The sequence below is a fragment of the Melitaea cinxia genome, chromosome 28, assembly GCF_905220565.1.
Source record: "Melitaea cinxia chromosome 28, ilMelCinx1.1, whole genome shotgun sequence".
Classification (NCBI taxonomy): Eukaryota; Metazoa; Arthropoda; class Insecta; order Lepidoptera; family Nymphalidae; genus Melitaea; species Melitaea cinxia.
This window is the reverse complement of record NC_059421.1, coordinates 558,462-577,083: the sequence shown is the minus strand read 5'-3', so window position 1 is coordinate 577,083 and position 18,622 is coordinate 558,462. Positions and strand designations below refer to the sequence as shown.

The window sequence follows — 18,622 nt, the reverse complement described above, 5'->3', positions numbered from 1 at the left end:
AAGGTTACATTCAGATATATTAGAAAACCCCGCAATAGACATTGTAAATCACGCTTTCGTGTTGCTTCGGGCGCTAGCGTATGGTAAACAAATAATTATTTAACAGGTTCAATATTTGGGTCAACGAATTAGGTTGACCGCGCTATGTTGCTTGTTAAATATTTGTTGCTAGGGTTTTCACGCGGATTTGATTGGTTCCTTTTTTAAAATATAAGTAATATGATGAGGAGAAAATAAGAAATGTACGTCTAATTTATTAATTAATGTCTACGCAGATGTTTGTCAAACTTTGAGCGTGTGTGTTTGTGTGGAGTTTTCATGAAGACAGATATTTTGTTATTTTTGTAGGTATGTAGATTCGTAACTGTATCTCGAGAACTTGAACTTTGAGGACTCATTGCCGTGGTTACAACACTGCCTTGTTACGCTGACAGTCGCGAGTTTGATCGCTCGGCCCGTTGGCCTGCTCACTGGTCTGACACAAGAGAAATTCTTAGTGCGAGCTGATGAGTAGTAGGCATTTAACTATTTTAATGGTTTTATTCATACTTTTTATATATATTTATTAATAATTAAAAATTTATAAAAGTTATAAAAGTTGTAAAATTTCAAGAAACTTAACTATTCAAATCGCATGCATTTTGTAAGCAAAACTACTAACTTAATTAACTTAGCAACTAAACTTCAAATTGTTTGAACACGTTCAATTCGAGGAACTCATAATGTATTCATCGCTCGACAATACTCGAGCGACCGCGTGTGACTGTAATACGTAAAATTAACGTCTTAATTTAAAAGACAAACCGTTAGGCTACTACGTCCTATATTGACCAGTAAGGCTCTTTGTTTTTTTTTTTTATATCATTAGTTCGGCAAACAAGCGTACGGCTCACCTGATGGTAAGAGATTACCGTAGCTTATAGACGCTTGCAACACCAGAAGCATCGCAAGCGCGTTTTCGACCCAATCCCCAATCCCCCCAGGAGCTCTGGTCACCTTACTCACCAACAGGAACACAGTACTGCTTGAAATCAGTATTATTTAGCTGTGGTCTTCTGTAAGGTCGAGGTACTACCCCAGTCGGGCTGCTCCATATTTTGAGCAGGAAATTCTTTTGACAGTAGGTTCCTGTACGTATAGCTAGATAGTCGATGTTATCGGCAATAGGAAGGTGACTCTTTGACGTTTACCTTTTTCTTTATTGCCGTAAATATTTTAAAATAAATCACAGCTCTGTAACTTAAAGCGGGGTCACTGCCAACTAGGGTTGCCAGATGGCCGGGAAATCCGGGATTGTCCCGGAATTACGTGTCTTGTCCCGTGTCCAGGAATTATAGTTGGTTGTCCCGGATTTCGAATACTACCAGTTTTCTAGCGATTTACAAAAAATATTATCAATTTTCGTATATTTTTCAACCGACCGAATTCGTAATCCTCGAATTGTGCCGGAAATTACATGCTCGAATTTGGTAACCCTACTGCCAACCCAGCCTAGGAGCCAATCAAATTGCTCTTGCTAAATAACCAAACCTTAGCTTTATTTTATGGATGTAGATTATATAGTTAAAGCGAAATAGTAATGGAAAACATGTTAGAAATCTGTGAACATATAGATATTAATTTGAATAGTTTTAAATACAATTAAATTGTGAGTATTTTGGATGTACAGCTTCCTTGTTTGATTACTCGTTTTCGTTTCATTTAAAACTAAAATAAATATCTCATAATAGCAAAGCCGCTAAAACTAAATTAAATTGTATAAATTAATTAAATTTATTTCATAATAAAAATGCGGATTTTCAAATTATTTAAAATAGTTTTCTTAATAGGCTTTCGAATGAACGTTTAAATATTCCTTTTTTAAAAAAATATTTTTACTATTCAATTAACTAATTAAATTTCAGCTATCAGCGATTCACAAATATGTAGATTCTATAAAGAAGAATCGAGAACATCATAACAGCTTCCAATTTTTTTTTCTTTATGACTTTATTATAAAAAATTATAAAGGATATAATTTTTAATACAAATAAGTTGTACGTAGACATCATTGCGGCCGGATAACTTAAATTCTATTGAACGGAGTGTGATTAGAACTGCGCACGAGTGAGATCATCGCTATACAAGTAACAACGTAAGCTATGACTGATATTTACTGTTATAACTTATGTATATGTATATATTTTAAACAAACTTCAAAAAAATTATATAAAAACTGAAATGACAATATTTATTTTCTCATAAGGTGATTTGATTACGCGCACTTAACGAACGTTAAAAAAGTCCTATGTTTAAAAATAAAATAAGAGTCATGATAGCAAATCAGCCAACAATTTCAAAATTGCTAAATATTAACATTAGGTACATTACATACTGGGTAATGTACCCAGTATTATATACAGCTATTAAACTAACTAAAATTATGCATTAAAAAGTACAGATAAAAAATTAAGATATTGAAATAGAGAAATACCATCAGTGTCGGACCACGTCCTAGCTTTACTAGGTAGTCACAGGACTGTCGATCTGTAGTCTTAATAATAAATCGCCTGTAGGATAAAGCTTTACTAGGTAGTCACAGGACTGTCGATCTGTAGTCTTAATAATAAATCGCCTGTAGGATAAGTAATGCATGATGCTTAACGAAAGGCATGGGCAATTTAGAGCCAACGGATGTAGATTAAAAAAAACCGATTTGAAAAACGTAGGAGGTTCCCAATTCGACTGCATTTTTATGTTTTACCTCATATCATTTTACTGGGTTTACAAATTTTGATGATTCGTTTTTTTAATCGTAAGCTGGTTTGCTGGTTTTGTAATGTGTTTTTCGACTGCCTACGTTCAGTTACATTATCGTTTTTTTCTCGCTTATAAATACATAAATACCACCGCAGACCTAGTGATATTACCGCAGTAATGTTCGTCGTATCCTCGTCCAGGATAGTGGCGCTCGATTGTGTCTAATCTGGTAACAGGATGAGCTCGTGACTCACACCGAGCTGACATTCCTGTACCGTTTTATTGAATATAATTGTTATTTTAACTATTTATTAATGATTAGTTGCGCTTCGCGGTTTCATCCGCGTTAATTTGAGTAAAAACATAGAATCGAATATTATGTAGCCTACCCCACCTTTCTTCCCGTGGGGGTCGTAAAAGGCGACCGAGGGATAAACCTGGCTCAAAATTATCAAGGTCCTGGAGAAGGAAAACTTCATTTGAAACCCGAAATGGGGTCTCCGTCAAGCATTCGTGGCACAGCTCTAAGATGCAAAAGAATCCTGCAGCCGAACTGGCTCCACACGTATCGACTCGTCGTTCCTGTGGGCTTAGCCAGTGAGGTCGAGAGGGTGGTGCAGAGCTTAGGCAACTCTGCGTTTTCCTGAAGAGTGTCCTAGGTGACACAGTTGTCTTTCTGACACTGTCTAAATCGTCTGCAGTAGACGGATTAAGGCCAATGATAACCCAACTCGGTAAACGAACTATCCAACGATAAAATAGTTGTTAATATCGAACCAGTAGTTCCTGAGATAAGCGAGTTCAAACAAATAAACAAATTCACAGCCTTATAATATTAGTATGGATGTATGATTTATTTCATTGTGTGTTAAGTATTATTTTTGTTATGTGTGGGAATCGGAACCATGACCAGGTAACACACGTGCCAGTTGTGTAACTGGAGTTTCACTGGGGTCAAAGTTAATAGTTACAGTTTTATCCTGAAATCTTACGATGACAGTTATCAAAATTGATTGTCTAATTTTATAGTCTATCGTTTTTTTTTTGCAATTATTAAGGACTAAACAAAACCGACTTCAATTATATCCAAAGTAAGTAGACGAAAATAATTAACAAACGCACTAGTCGTCACTACGATTTCTCTGAGATTTCATCATCAAATCCTGGTTTCCTTATCATGGTACTACCCTCGGGATATCATCTTTTCAAACCAAAAAAAAAGGAATTATCAAAATCGGTTCATAAACAATCAATTTATCCCCGAACATAGATAAAAAATAAAAATTAAAAAAAAAAATTGAATTAGGTTAAAAATGTCGTTTTAATAAAGTATTGAATATACTACTATGACAACTGAGGTAGGGCACAGCAGGAATTTCCTGCTTAAAATATGGAGCAGCCCGACTGGGGTAGTACCTCGACCTTACAGAAGATCACAGCAAAATAATACTGTTTTCAAGCAGTATTGTGTTCCTGTTTTTGAGTAAGGTGACCAAAGCTCCTGGGGGATTGGGGATTGGGTCGGCAACGCGCTTGCGATGCTTCTGGTATTGCAGGCGTCTATAAGCTACGGTAAACGCTTACCATCAGGTGAGCCGTACGATTGTTTGCCGACCTAGTGACATAAAAAAAAAACACTGTACATGAAAATTCAATAGACGAAGTAAATATTTTGACAAACATTTGCATGGCATATACAGATATTTGTTATGAGTGACCATCGGACCTGCGACAGTTAACACTGCAGCCAATGCTATGACTCGATACTAGTTGAGTTGATTCTTATCAAACTGTATAATTTTATACCACTCCTAAATGCATTAAAATTCTTCATTGAATTCCATTATATTGCAAAATAAGAAGAGAGGGGCTTTGCAACTATTTATTACAATATTTCTTGTCTGGACAAGACTCTTATCTCTGGAAATCCCGTTCTTCTGGGAATCTCCTTTCTTCTGGGAATGTGCAAAGAGTAACCGATAAATACTTATAGTTATTAACAGGTCGGTAATAATAATACTGACTAGATAAATGATGTCATTTTTAATTGTCTTGATTGCTTAAGTATTTTGGTACATAAATTAAACTTAAGTACATCTTGCTTGTCGGGTCGCTAGGGCTCGTAGTAGGTCAATTGAGGACTTTAATACATACTCCCCGATCTCAATGATTAACTTTAGTTTTTGTCCGATCAGTAGTATTAATTCGCTTCAGACTGTCCCACAGCTGGGCATAGGCCTCTTTCCCCATGTAGGAGAAGTATCAGAGCTTAATCCATCACGTTGCTTCAATGCGGGTTGGCGAATATATTCATAATATGAGTAACGATCGCTATCAGGTGTACATGATAACAACCAGAACCGACGCACAGTGCTGTGAGTCTAGGACAAAAAAGAAAAAAACAAATTTCGGTTTCCTACAAATCAGTATTGCCGTTTTAAAAATAATGAGTTCCTACACAACGAGCACCAATTTTTATTAGCTGGATAGTTTTTATTCGCTTATAATGACACCTTGAATGTCTCACTTTGAATGAATACCGCTAACTACCTTATCAGTCGTAAATCGTTTGTTGTGCAAAGTGCATTGTTAAAAGAAAGTGTAACGTTTTTATAAACTAACAGCTATGGAGATTAAAGGCCAAGGTATGTACTTTAAATTATTATAGTTTTTGAGTCTATACGTTGTCTTTAACTATGTATGAATCTATCCAAAGTTACTATTGAAAATAAGTATAACTCGGTGCATTTTAAAACTTTGAAGAAAGTTTTAAAAAAAACATTGCATAACATTGCATACTTGTAACATTTTATTATTACTACATTGGTATACTTTAATTTTCAGTACAGTTTAAGTGCTTCCGTTTGCGACTTTTTTTTATAATATCTTTTTCAGCGAGAAGGAAATCTATCAAAAACTCCGGGTAATCTGGTAGAAGTACGGTTTGAAACGGAAAAAAGTGGTCGAGAATCAGCTGTATTTGAGAGAATTTGTTCTCTTTTCGTCGGTTATTTTGTTTAAATATGAGCAATAAGTGGAAAGAAGTTAGTCGTAGCCGCCAAAGACTTTATCAACGCCACGGAGGTTGGCTACAACGGGAGATTCGCCTGCCAGAAAGTTTTAATTATTTTAATAATTTAAATTAAATTATTTTAAATAATTATTTAATTTAAAATAATTTAGTTTGGCTATTTTGGTAGATAAATTAAGTTAGAATGAATATTGTGTTTTTTTTACCTTAATTAAGATAAATATAATTTTATATTTAATATTGTTATTAGATTAAAGAAGCTAAAAATTATTATACTAGACAACATTAACAAAATTATGTACGAAATATAGTTTATTAAAGCATTAAAACTGTGTTATGATTTTTGTCCATCGCGCCATACATTTCACTGCACTGTGCGACGGCTTAAAGTGCTCCGAACGTCAGTATGGCCTATACAAATGTTTGTCATGTGCGGGGATCGAACCCGCAACCGCCAGCGCAACAGCAAACAAACCAGTGTTGTGACCGTTGCGAAAAACGCGTTAAGTAGTATTAAATACCGCCAACTTATTAATTCAATAGTTATCTGCCTACAACAATCATAAAATTTCTATATTTTTAGCCGACTTCAAAAAAGGAGGAGCTCCTAAAATCTATTGTATTTTTTTTAACATGTGCTACTTCAGAACTTTTGACTGGGTGGATCGATTTCGATGATTCTTTTAATTGCGACGTCGTGCGTTGTCATGTGGTCCCATTTTAATTTAATTGAGACCTGATAAGTATTTTTTGAGTTGTAATAGTTAGAAAATAATGCGTATTTACTTGGTAATTTTTTGTCGATCTGCGTTGTATTATAACCACAGGACTTGTGTGTGCTTGTCCTGTGCCCCATTTCAAATGATCGAGATCGATGCATTTATTTGACATTTTTTCGTCTACCCACGTTGTATTACTGGTCCATATAATTGAAGTCGGTCTTTTTTCGTTTGTAAGCAAACAATTATTAAGTCCTCGAAGTAGGTCTTTAATGGATGGAAAGTACACAGTGCCCCGAATTTGATATGACCCTCTAGATTCTGCCAGATCAGTAATATCATAGTTTACACGGTCGTCGTACGAAGCCGTCTTAGACAGGACAATCGTGCGGGTTATGGAGGGGTGAGACTCAAGTAGGTGAGCCCGAACTGCATACGTTGCTGTCGCCCGAATTAGTTAGTAGCTCGGGACACAACTTATAGGACTGATGTTTGTTTGTTTTAATTACATTAAATAAAATTATTTATTGGACCGACGATCTACGTAGGATTGCCGGTGTAGGCTGGATGAGGATTGCGGAAGACTTAGGGAGGCCTATGTCCAGTAGTGGACTGCGATAGGCTGAAGTAATTGGAATGAGGATTTTTACATAGTTAAGTTCAATAAGAGATATTTCAAAGGCGTTGGACAACTTTTATTTATTTTTACACCAGTGATACTGTGTTTTATGCAAAGGATGGTATGCGGCAATAAATACTAAATAAATTTGATTACTTTAACACTATTACACAACATGCTGTAAAATTACATATAATTAGTTCAGGGTAAATTAAAGACAATTAAATATCTTTAAAAGATTTCGATTTAACACTCGTCAGATATATTCGTTTCTTGTATGTCGTATGTATTTAAAACATAACTATATATTACTCCTAAATGTACGTTTAATAATTGTTGCAGGAGAATCGAGACGAGAGGGTTCGACGGAGGAGCCGACGGCGCCCGACGTCGATCTCGACGCGAACGACACCGCTGCCAAGGAACCCGAGAAGGAGTCCAAGTAAGAACAAAAATACGCTATCTATAATAATTAGCTAATTATTGGGCATTTTATACACTGGACATAAATCATTCTCCTGCATGGAGAAAGAGGCCTTTGCCGTGCAGTGGGATGTTCAGGCTGAAAATCAATCTTAAATCAAAAAATATTAATTTTAAAATTGTAAATCATTATTCACATATACTCGTATCGTTAAATATTATTCACATATTTTATTATTAAAGTTTTATTATTATATAAATTATTTATATTAATAACAGGAAACATTGATGGTATCACTTTGTTTTCAATTCAGATTAAATAATAGTCATAATATATATACATACTTGATTGTCAACAGTAGCGCCATCTTTGTTAAATTTAAAGATGTGTTATAGTTGCTGCCGTTCCTCGGTAGGTGGCGTTGAAAAGTTGTCTTACTGAACTCACAGATGGCTTAGTCAGAATTTAAATAACTACAGTGTATCTAGATACACCGTTCAGTATCTATATCCTGTCGAAATAGTACGGCTACTTGCTACTGGGTGGCGTTGTTAAACATTCTTATGGGGGATTAATTCGTTTTCAATTAATGGTTTTGAGATGATAAGTATTTTAATGCACAATTTATTCTCGTTGGAAAAAAACAATGTTAGATCAAAAAATAGTTTTCTAAATTTTTTGGTCACGATAATTGATATTGTAATAATAATGCTACGCCCACACCTGCAGCACCAATCGAGCGATATAAACTGTAAAATAGTATTATAATTTTAACAAAAAAATTAGGTTTTTTAATAAAGCAAAACAAGGTCAATCAAAAAAATCTTTTTAAGAGTTTCTGCTGTACCTAGGAATGTATATTACAATAATGCTACTTCCATACCAGCTGGAAGGGTGCGAACGCATCCCGCGGCGTCAACCGAGCGGAGAGCTGTCGCGAGCGCGACGCGCCGAGACGCGGCAAACATCGGAACGCGTCCGATCCTAACCGACTGACGGCGCATCATAACCAGTAAGTCAATTTACATTTGTCCTGCTTTAGTTATAAAGGTCTTTTTGGAGCACTAGCTTACCCGAAAGACGATATTCTGTGTGAACTGTCAAACGCGTGAAGTTTAAACTATCGGTTCTTTTAAATTTTCATTTTTCTTAACTTTTCCTTCCATAAGAACCTATACTACTAATTATATATAGTGATGGGAATGACCAAAACTTCTCTTTCTTTTATTCGTTAAATAAAAACAAGTTATTGAGTGTATGTAGTGAGCAACACAACGATCCACGCGACTGGGTAAAAATGTGTGCTAATAATGTAAAACTCACATTGTGGTACGAATATTCACCATTAAGTTAATGGTATAATGTCATTTATTAAAGTATTCTAATTAAAGTAGTATTTTATTTATGATTTAGAATCGCTTTTTAGAAACGAAAAAGGAAGACAAATCTGAAATATTGTATATATAAATAAGAAAAATTGGATATAAATACTAAATTTACTCAAAAGATTAGATTTTTAAAACACACCGTTCTGGTTATAAACGGCATTTATCAATTTAAATTTCGGCCAGAAGTAATACATCGTTTCCGCTAATTTTAAATATTGTCCTATAAAAATGTATGAAAAATTATATCCGTATTTTTAAAGACGCTCTCATTATTTTAACATATGTGCCCGCGGCGTTATGATATATGTGGCACAGTGTGTTATGAAAATCATCGTTTCCTGTTTCTGTATTTAAATATAATTATTTACTATATATCTTTGTTGAATTATAACTTTTTATATTTAGTGTCGAGTAACGTAGATGTATCATAACATGCTCAAAAAAAATCATTGACTAGCCCGTTGCCGTTTGTAACGGCTTTGCTTTCTGCTCCAGGCGTTGTAGATTTGACAAATTAACAATAACCTCATTTGTATGTAAATTTATAACCCAAAATTATTTAATTTATGAAGCTGGCTACTTAACGAACAGACGGCTGTATGTGTATTTTAAATATTCAATATTTATTATTATCATTATAATACGTAGTATAAACAAAGTCGCTTCCCGCTGTCTGTATGCTTAGATCTTTAATATTACGCAAAGGATTTTGATACATTTTTCTTTAGTAAATAGAGTGATTCAAGAGGAAGGTTATATTTAATACATGCATAATATAGTTGAGAAACATTGATTGTTTTTGCAACCGTGCGAAGCCGGGGCGGGTCTCTAGTTCAAAATAACTCGTGTGTTAATTTTATTCTTTTAATATGAAGATTCAAAAAGTTCTTTAAAAAAGCATATTGCAATTAAAAACGTGATTCCGGTACATTAACTTAGAAAAATATTAAGATTAACATATAACGTATAGGTACTTAATTCCATATATTGAGTTAAAAAATAAAATAACATTCTTTAAATGGTTAGTCTAAAAATAGACACATTCGCTGTACGTTGTAGATATTTTCGCCTTATTTCTCTAAGAATGAATCTAAACTGGACCCACCCAGACATAGGAAAGGCATAAGTGCGTCTGAATATACAAGCAATTTTCATTCTTATTACTTAGTAAAATGCATATACTAATTTATCAGAATTGTGTATATTTATTTTGACGTTTTATAATTGCAGAAAGATATTAGCAAAGTTTCAAATTATTTATTATGAAGAATTCGTGATTTTTAAAGAATTAATATTTTGCTATAAATTTTTATAAAATTTGAGCATTATTTATTTTATTTTAAAGTCCAGTTTTGATAAAAGTCTTAATTAGTAGTTTTGTATGTATTATATCGACTTGTTTAAACACTTTTTTAACACACGTAGGTGTAAGGTAGTAGTAGGTTGGGTATAAGGCGTCAAATGTACACCAATACAAAACTGTCAAATGTAATATCTATTTTAAATTGTTCAAAATAAAGTTGGTTTTTCCTTAGCACACTGTTAACAGTCAACAAATATAAAATGATCCCTCATACCGTGTTTCTCACGACCAATGAGAGTTCTTGCAGCGACCAATATAAGACGAGCTCCCATTTGTTTCGTCTTGTATACGTCGCAAGGCTTGAGATTAATTGCCGGTGTGATCCTGAAAGGTTTGATTTTCAGTTTTAGACGCGATACGGCGCGAGGTGGTTCATTTTGTGTGAACAATTTGAAATTCGAATTTGAAATTCGAAATTTGAAATTTTTAAATAATTTTTGTGTGTAGTAGTTGGTTATTATTTGTTATTATTGAGTGTGTATGTTTATTTTTGGGATATTTTTTCAACTCTTTATCTAAGAATATTGTTTGTGTATTAAATAAATTAGCGGTTTTAATTAGGAATTAATAAACGTTTTAAAGATTAAATTATTATCAGTACATAATCAAAAATACTAACGTTTAAAAGAGTGTTTACCTTTATTTGATAAGTAATTACGTTAAAGTTAAGGATTAATACATATTTAGATACACATAAATGAAAAAAAAATTTTTTTTTTTCAGTACAAAAATATTTAGTGCGTTCATGCGATTTCTCTTGTGATAATTTTAATGGATATTTCGTAAAAATGATAACTGAATAGTATATCTTATTATAATTTAAATAATATTTAAAATTGTTTAAGTATTTTTCAGATATTTCTTAAAATAATTCTTTCTTACGTATAGTGTTGTACTGGAATTGTATAGAACAACGTAGGAGTTGTATGTGTTTGTGTATAAGCACTGTTGTACACGCGATCTGTACACAATAGTCAGTCGTGACGGAGTTTCAAACGAACGTGTCCCGTACATTATCAGTAACACACAGGTGTAATCATATTTTTCCTATTCAAAGATAAAGCCACTCAATAATTTATAAATAATGAGTGGTGTTCACAATTGTGCGAAGTCAGGGTGGGGCGTTTGTATTTTAGTAAACTAACTGACCTAGCAAACGTAGTTTCGCCATACATATTATTAATCAACCATTTGTTGTGTCGACCATTTTAAAAGTAGTTTTTAACCACCGATACAAAAAGAAATGTTGTGAGTTTGGCGTCAATGTCTACCTATCTCTCCACTTGGCCTGTCCACCCTTGGTGCGAATGGTGACGAATCAAGGAAAAATAAAGTATGCGGTTCATTATCATGTACACCTGATGGCGATCGTTACGCATATTAGGGAATATATCCGCTAACCCGCATTGGAGCAGCGTGGTGGATTAAGCTCTGACAGTTCTTCTACACGAGGAAAGAGGCCGATGCCCAGTAGTGGGATATTACAGGCTGAAGCGGAACTGGTATTAAAGAGTCCTTAGTACATACCAATCTCCCATTCAAACATGCATGTCGGAGGCATAGAATCTAAAAAAAATCTGCTTGTGTGTATGTCTGGGATCGTAGCTCTTGTACGGATGGACCGATATCGATTCGGTTTTTTATGAGAAAGCGAATTTTCTTGTGTTGATTTTTAACTATAAAATAGTCAAGTAAATACGCGTTATTAGAAATAACTCCAAAGCTATTCTTCAAATCTGAATCGAAATTTAAATGGAACCATGTGGCAAGCATGTAGCTTTCGATTAAAAAAAGAATTATCGAAATCGGTCCACCCAGTTAGAAGTTCTGAGGTACACACTTAAAAAAATACAATCGAATCGAGAACCTCCTCCGTTTTTGAAGTCGGTTTTTTTTTATACCACTAGGTCGACAAACAAGCGTACGGCTCACCTGATGGTAAGCGATTACCGTAGCTTATAGACGCCTGCAACACCAGAAGCATCGCAAGCGCGTTGCCGACCCAATCCCCAATCCCACCCAGGAGCTCTGGTCACCTTACTCACCAACAGGAACACAATACTACTTGAAAACAGTATTATTTAGCTGTGATCTTCTGTAAGGTCGAGGTACTACCCCAGTCGGGCTGCTCCATATTTTGAGCAGGAAATTCCTGCTGTGCCCTACCTCAGTTAAAATCGGTTAAATCAATCTTGCAGTTTGAAGCGTATCAGCTCTTTTTTTAAAAGTGATGTAAGGCGTTTTTTGTGTTAAATTAGGTAGGTAGGTAGGTAGGGTTTCTTTTTCACGTTTTTAATTTAATATGTAGTTATCATCGTCTGGTATTGGAAACAGAATGTTATGTCACGGCGCTCGTCTACAAAGTTAGGAAACAATGATATCGCTGTATTCGACGAAGCGTTTTCAATTCTGTGTTGCACGGACGGCCAGACGGGCTTCCGTTCCCGAATGGAGGGGGGAGGGGGAGCGGGGATGCGGAGTTTGCACTGGTAATTATTATGCGGGAAAGTGTATCTCGTATTGTAGCTATAGGTTATTGCAGTAGTATGTTCGATTGTTTTATCGGGGGGATTGTGGTTTGTACTGTCGGGGGAGGGGGGGGTCTCTGTGTATTTGTATTATGGTACTCGAAACTTGTGGGTGGGTATAGTATAGTTATTAATCTGTCAGTAATAGAGTAGACATTAGGATTTTGTAGATTTTTAAATACATATTCATATATAAGCAAAATAAAACTGTCTTGAATGGTATAACCAACAAATTGTTTAATGATTAGGCCTATCTAAACTTTATCTTATAGGATACTAGCTGTACCCAGCGTGCAACTCCCCCTTTGTGGGCTCATGCACAACACTGCTAAAGATCATGACATGATCAAATGCATAGTTTACGATTCTATAAAGGACATACAGACAAACATTCATTTTTATACATATAAAAGATTTTTTTTATTGGGTTCACAAATTGAATGATACAATATAAAAAAAAGGTTTTTGGGTGTAACAATTTGAAAAGTGTACAATGTTCATTCTTTTTACAGTGAACACAGCATGCAAGATATACAATATCGTGCCTATATGACCGTAGCAGTAAGCTCGAACATGCCTAGTACATCTATATACCAAACTCCTTGTGTGTCAGTTAGTATAGTCTATACAAGCAATGTAGTTCTCTTTTGATTAAATGCTGACGTATTTCCTTCTGCTGTGACTTATTTGCTAAAATGTTAATAATGTTAACAGCATTTTTAATTTCAAAGGAATCGTTATCGATTTCAGTAGGCGTTGAATCGATTTAGTTTTGAATATGAATTTAAAAGATTGATCGTTAAATTTTTAGTGCCGCATGAAAGTTTCTGAAATAATGTTTAGCGATAGAATGTTTAGATTCTAATTTAAAATCTAGACATTTGTGCGTCACGGTTTTATGTCCTAGGCGTAAGCGAGTCAGGAGCTGACGTTATTTTTAAGTGATACGTTGTTTAAATAAAATATAATCAATCATTCCATAAGAGAACTTGAATAAAACATTTATATTTTACTCCGTATACAGTAGACAATAGTTCTCCCCCAAGTGCCGAAGTCGACATACGGTCTAGGACTGTCAACCCGGGCGTCCTGGATATCACCCGTAAATGGGTTCCCCTGTGATACAAAAAAAAAAAAAAACCGTAGACAATAGTAATATATATTCGTAATATGTTTACAGATAATATTTTACAGTGACGTAAAGCGTTCGATCGCGCGAAGTTTGTGCGATTATCGCAAACCACTTAAGTTTTGTTAGTGTATCGTCAGATTTTTTTTTCCTTTTTGCAAATTTTACAAAACTATCAACAACAAAGTATCATATTCAAAGGATAACAAACTTCGTCCTCTTTGATTCCTCGAAAGCAAAACTTACGACAGAGCGGTGAGGTTGCGTTTATTAAATCCGGTGCACTCAGCTTGATCGCGAGCCTGGCGCGATGCCAAGCAGGGAATCGTATGGTGTGGTCTAAATTATATGAAGCAGCGAAATATGTCCTTGAGGTCATTCATTCAATCACGTTTTTTAATACATTTTTGACCCCCATACCCAGCGAAATATGTCCTAGGGGTCGTTCGTAAAGTTTTTTATCACATTTTTGATCTCCTTACCCTTCATTTTTGATGTTTGATGAGGTTGGGGTGGCCCACACTCAAAAAAAAAACACTACCTAATTTTTTGCCAAGGAAATTTTCAGATTGTTATTTTTAAATAAAGGCTTAATCTTATTTAACTTGATAAATTAAGCATCGTGATACAAATTTCTAGGCAGATGGATGTTTGCAGAGTGTTATTGGTTGTTATTTTTTTGTTTTTGAAATTACACAACCAAAAAAAATTCTCGTGATATCCTAATATGGACTATATCCTTGTGATATTTACGTACGCGATTGATTCCGATTGTGAGTGAAATTATACGAATAAGACCGATTTATTCCGATTATACGACTACAATAAAACCTTTTTTGATTTTAAGAGACTTACGCGATTATTATATTGAAACTCCCGTTATTTCGGTGACGTTGCAGGCGCCATGGTCGCGAGTGACTTTTAAATACGTTTCTGTTCTAATAATTAAGACGTGTTTCTTTAAGAAATGTGAAAAATATGTACAATACATTTATTGTGATTGTATTTTTATGTGTATTTAAGATTTATTTACTTTGAATTAGTATTTCTAGATGGCTTATTGAATTGAATAAAATCAAATAAGGAGTTTTATCTCAAATATATTATAGTTAATGTGAATTTACCACAAAGTTCAGAATATAGATATTATGCTGAGAAGAACCGCCAAGGAACTCACAACAGTTACTCACATAGCCGTCACCTTGTAAAACTACACGCGTCCAACTTCGACAACATTCCCATTGATTTAGTTTGACCGCTTCACGTGTATGAGTCGTAACGTGACGTTTTATAGCCTATAAAATTCCACAGTAAAACGCTTACATTTACACGTTTATGTCTTGCGCCAAAGTGTCGCTGAAGTGTATGCACCGCTTTGCTGACGCGTGACACCGCGTTCTTCCCGTAAGACGTATCAACTGAAATCAGTGTTGGAATTCCGAAAATTGGGATGAATGCGATGCAGCGAATAAATAATATAATGAAACATATTTTTGCAATTATTTTCAGTGGTCCCTGATTTTTGCGATAGTGATTTAGGTTTTATCCTGGCTTATCGCTGCTTTACGCTCTTAGTGTTATGTGTTCGATTTTCAATAGAAATCTTGATGTATTGATAAATGTACTAGCTGACCCCGCAAACGTTGTTCTACCATATATTTTATAAACTGCCCTTACTCCCCCCTCCTTACAACTTAGGGGTATGAAAAATAAATGTTGGCCGATTCTCAGACCTACCCGATATGCACACAAAATTTTATAAAAATCGGTCCAGCCGTTTCGGAGGAGTATCGTAACTAACATTGTGACGCGAGAATTTTATATATAAGATAAGATTGTGTATATTAAAGAAATTTGTTTTATCTAAGAGTGGTCACCTAAAACATAGGCTTTTAGTTGGGCACGTTATGAATAGACAGCCGCGTGTGTACGTTATGCATGATTACAAAAAAATATATATGATATTTTCATAGTCTCAAAGCTTTTTTGAAGAAAATAAATTGATGGGTCTGTTAATGAAAATGTCTATGTTCAGTAGGTATTGTATTTATTTTTCCCTTTTTTTTTCAAGAAGTCAGACATCGTCCAATGCAAAAGATCAATGACGGCGCCGCAGCCCGAAATCACCTCATATAAAAATAACATCAGTTACAAAAACCCCGTGAAAGCAAACACGCTCGAGCGCGCAGGATAAACAAACACACGATTAATACGAGATCTTTATTGCTCGATCGCGGAATTTACCATGGTTTTATATAGGAGCGGAGTTTTAATTCGTTTCGACCTCACTTTGAATAAATACGCGACCACGAGCTACCAGTTGAGTGATGTGGTCGAACGTCCTTCGTAAGACTGATCTGCGACCACTAATTGGAAGTTTTAAATAGACTAATTACTGGGTAAAGGATGAACGCAAGCGATGGGCGTTGAGTAACAAATATATCCTACTATTTACAAGCTATATAGGTACTTACAAACCAGGCTGATTTATATATTACGTTAACACATATGGTAATATGTGTTTTAGTTTGATGTGTCTCCCCTATCACCAACCCGCCTGCCCAGCGTGGTGAGTTCACGCCATTTTTGGCGTGAACTTGTGGAGGCCTATGTCCAGTAGTGGACTGCGAAAGGCTGTTGTGATTGTGATTGATCTCCCCTGTACCAAATTTTTATATTTGTCGTATTACATCGACATTAAATATTTTAGGATGAAAGGCAAAATAGTTTTTTGAACTATAAAAATATGATTTTTTAATAGTAGCTTTTACCGGGACTGTGGCTCGCACTGTTTTTTTTTTTAAATAAAAGGTATCTTGTGCTAATTCTGATACCTCCAAAAATATGTGTATCTAGTTTCATGATGACTGGTTAAGTAGTTTTCGCGTGAAAGCGTAACAAACAAACTTACATTTACATTTATAATATTAAGTAGGGATTTTAGGAATCGGTGGCGATATTCAGTGACACAATACACTCATATTAAACACTAAATGAATTGTGAATCATGAATCTCCTTTTGTCTAAAGTCTGTTAAAAGCTATTGATAACCAGAGCGCGGAAGCGTAGCAACGGTATCAATAAAGCATCAGAACACTCGCTGATAGAGATATACTCTTATCAGTATGAAGTGCTGGCTCGAAACAACTGGATTAGCGTTAGTTGGGTCGTGTGAAACACTTTATTTGTGAGTACTTCACAATATAGACAAAAATAATGCTTGATCTAAGATCTACAATTGGGCTAGGTTATCCTACTTCCAACAACCACCGTACTAATATTGTGAATGTAAAATTGGCGAATATGGATGTTTCTCATTTAACACCTTTTTTTGTAATTTACATAATTATTATAAATGTGATACATTTAAAGCCATGTTTTTTACTAATTCACACTAGAATTGCCGAAGAGATTTAAAAGAAATTCAGGCACATAGATAGGTTAGGTTAGCTAAAATCCTTAATGTTGTCCCGGAGGAATGCCAAGTTCCTGTTCCACCAAAACTCTAGATGAAGTCTAGGCAAGAAACTAGTCAATAAAAATGTTTACTAGCTCCCGTAGTTTAACCAAGGAATCTTTTAAAATCTTTTAAGATGAGTATTAGTTTTGATCTATTTGATTGATTTGCGGAAATTTAAAAAGATGTAGAAATTGTAAACACGATTGTTTTGTTCGCCATTCTCTGTTTCTTCAGTAGTCATCGCTCGTGTTACTTTCCAAATTGATCGATTATTATTATTAACCAAAAAAATAAAAGATTCTAAATTTTATTCCTCGGAACTTTTGACAGGGTGTACTGATTTTGATGATTCTTGATCGAAAGCTGGTACTTTTCTTGTGGTCCCATTCAAATTTGATCGAGGTCTAATGACTACTTTTGATTAATCATTGATAAGTCATATTTACTTGACTATTTTCTCGTGTACCTACGTTGTATTACTGTATTACTTGTCAATGTAACTGATGTCTGTTTATTTTTCGTTTGTAAGCAAACACAATTATTTTAAGATCTTTATTCACCTTGTTTACCTACCGTGTATTCTGAAGCTGCATAGCTTTGGATTGAGATCTGAGTCATAAAGATCAAAATACGTTTTTTGTATGAAATTAGAATGAAGGAAAGGCGTTTTTTCTATTTTCGCTCAATTTAATGTTAAAGATTTTCTTTCTCGTTATCATAGCATGACTTTTATAGTCTATACTACTGTAATCGCGACGTTGGTTAGTAAAAATCGTAAAATTTATACTTGACTGTATCTCATTCGTCTTCGAATGGACATACCAGTAGTTTTTACTGCAAGCGGTGAAAATGAGACAGATCATGAACAAATACTAATAGAAACGTCAGCTGTAACAAAAATTTGGCAACTACAGAAATTGAATACGTTTTGATTAAATTTTGTCTTATTAGGATATCTTTCTGTTGTATATGAATTTAGTGGATGAACTTGTCCTCATAGAGAATCTTAATTTAACAAAAAAAAAAAAAAAAATCTGGTTGCGCAGTAAGTCCAGGTGATCTCAAATGCGCTTGTCGTCGAAAAACATTGAATTTTACTTTACAGATTTTGATTTAATTTCGAAGCAACGTAAACAAACCGCATCTCGGTTTCCCTCGGTGTTATGATTCATAGATATTTTCCTCGTTGTCCGTGACCCAATACCGGTCTATTTCCGACCCG

The 18,622-nt window shown here is 34.6% G+C and overlaps 1 protein-coding gene across 1 annotated transcript in view; it reads left to right on the top strand.

Moving 5' to 3' along the window:
• LOC123667378 overlaps nt 1-18,622 on the top strand; it is a 91,612-nt gene that overhangs the window by 37,359 nt on the left and 35,631 nt on the right. The window contains exons 4-5 of the mRNA XM_045601289.1: nt 7,454-7,550; nt 8,419-8,544. Of these exons, the coding sequence (XP_045457245.1) occupies nt 7,454-7,550; nt 8,419-8,544 (223 nt within the window). The remainder of the gene's footprint in view (nt 1-7,453; nt 7,551-8,418; nt 8,545-18,622) is intronic.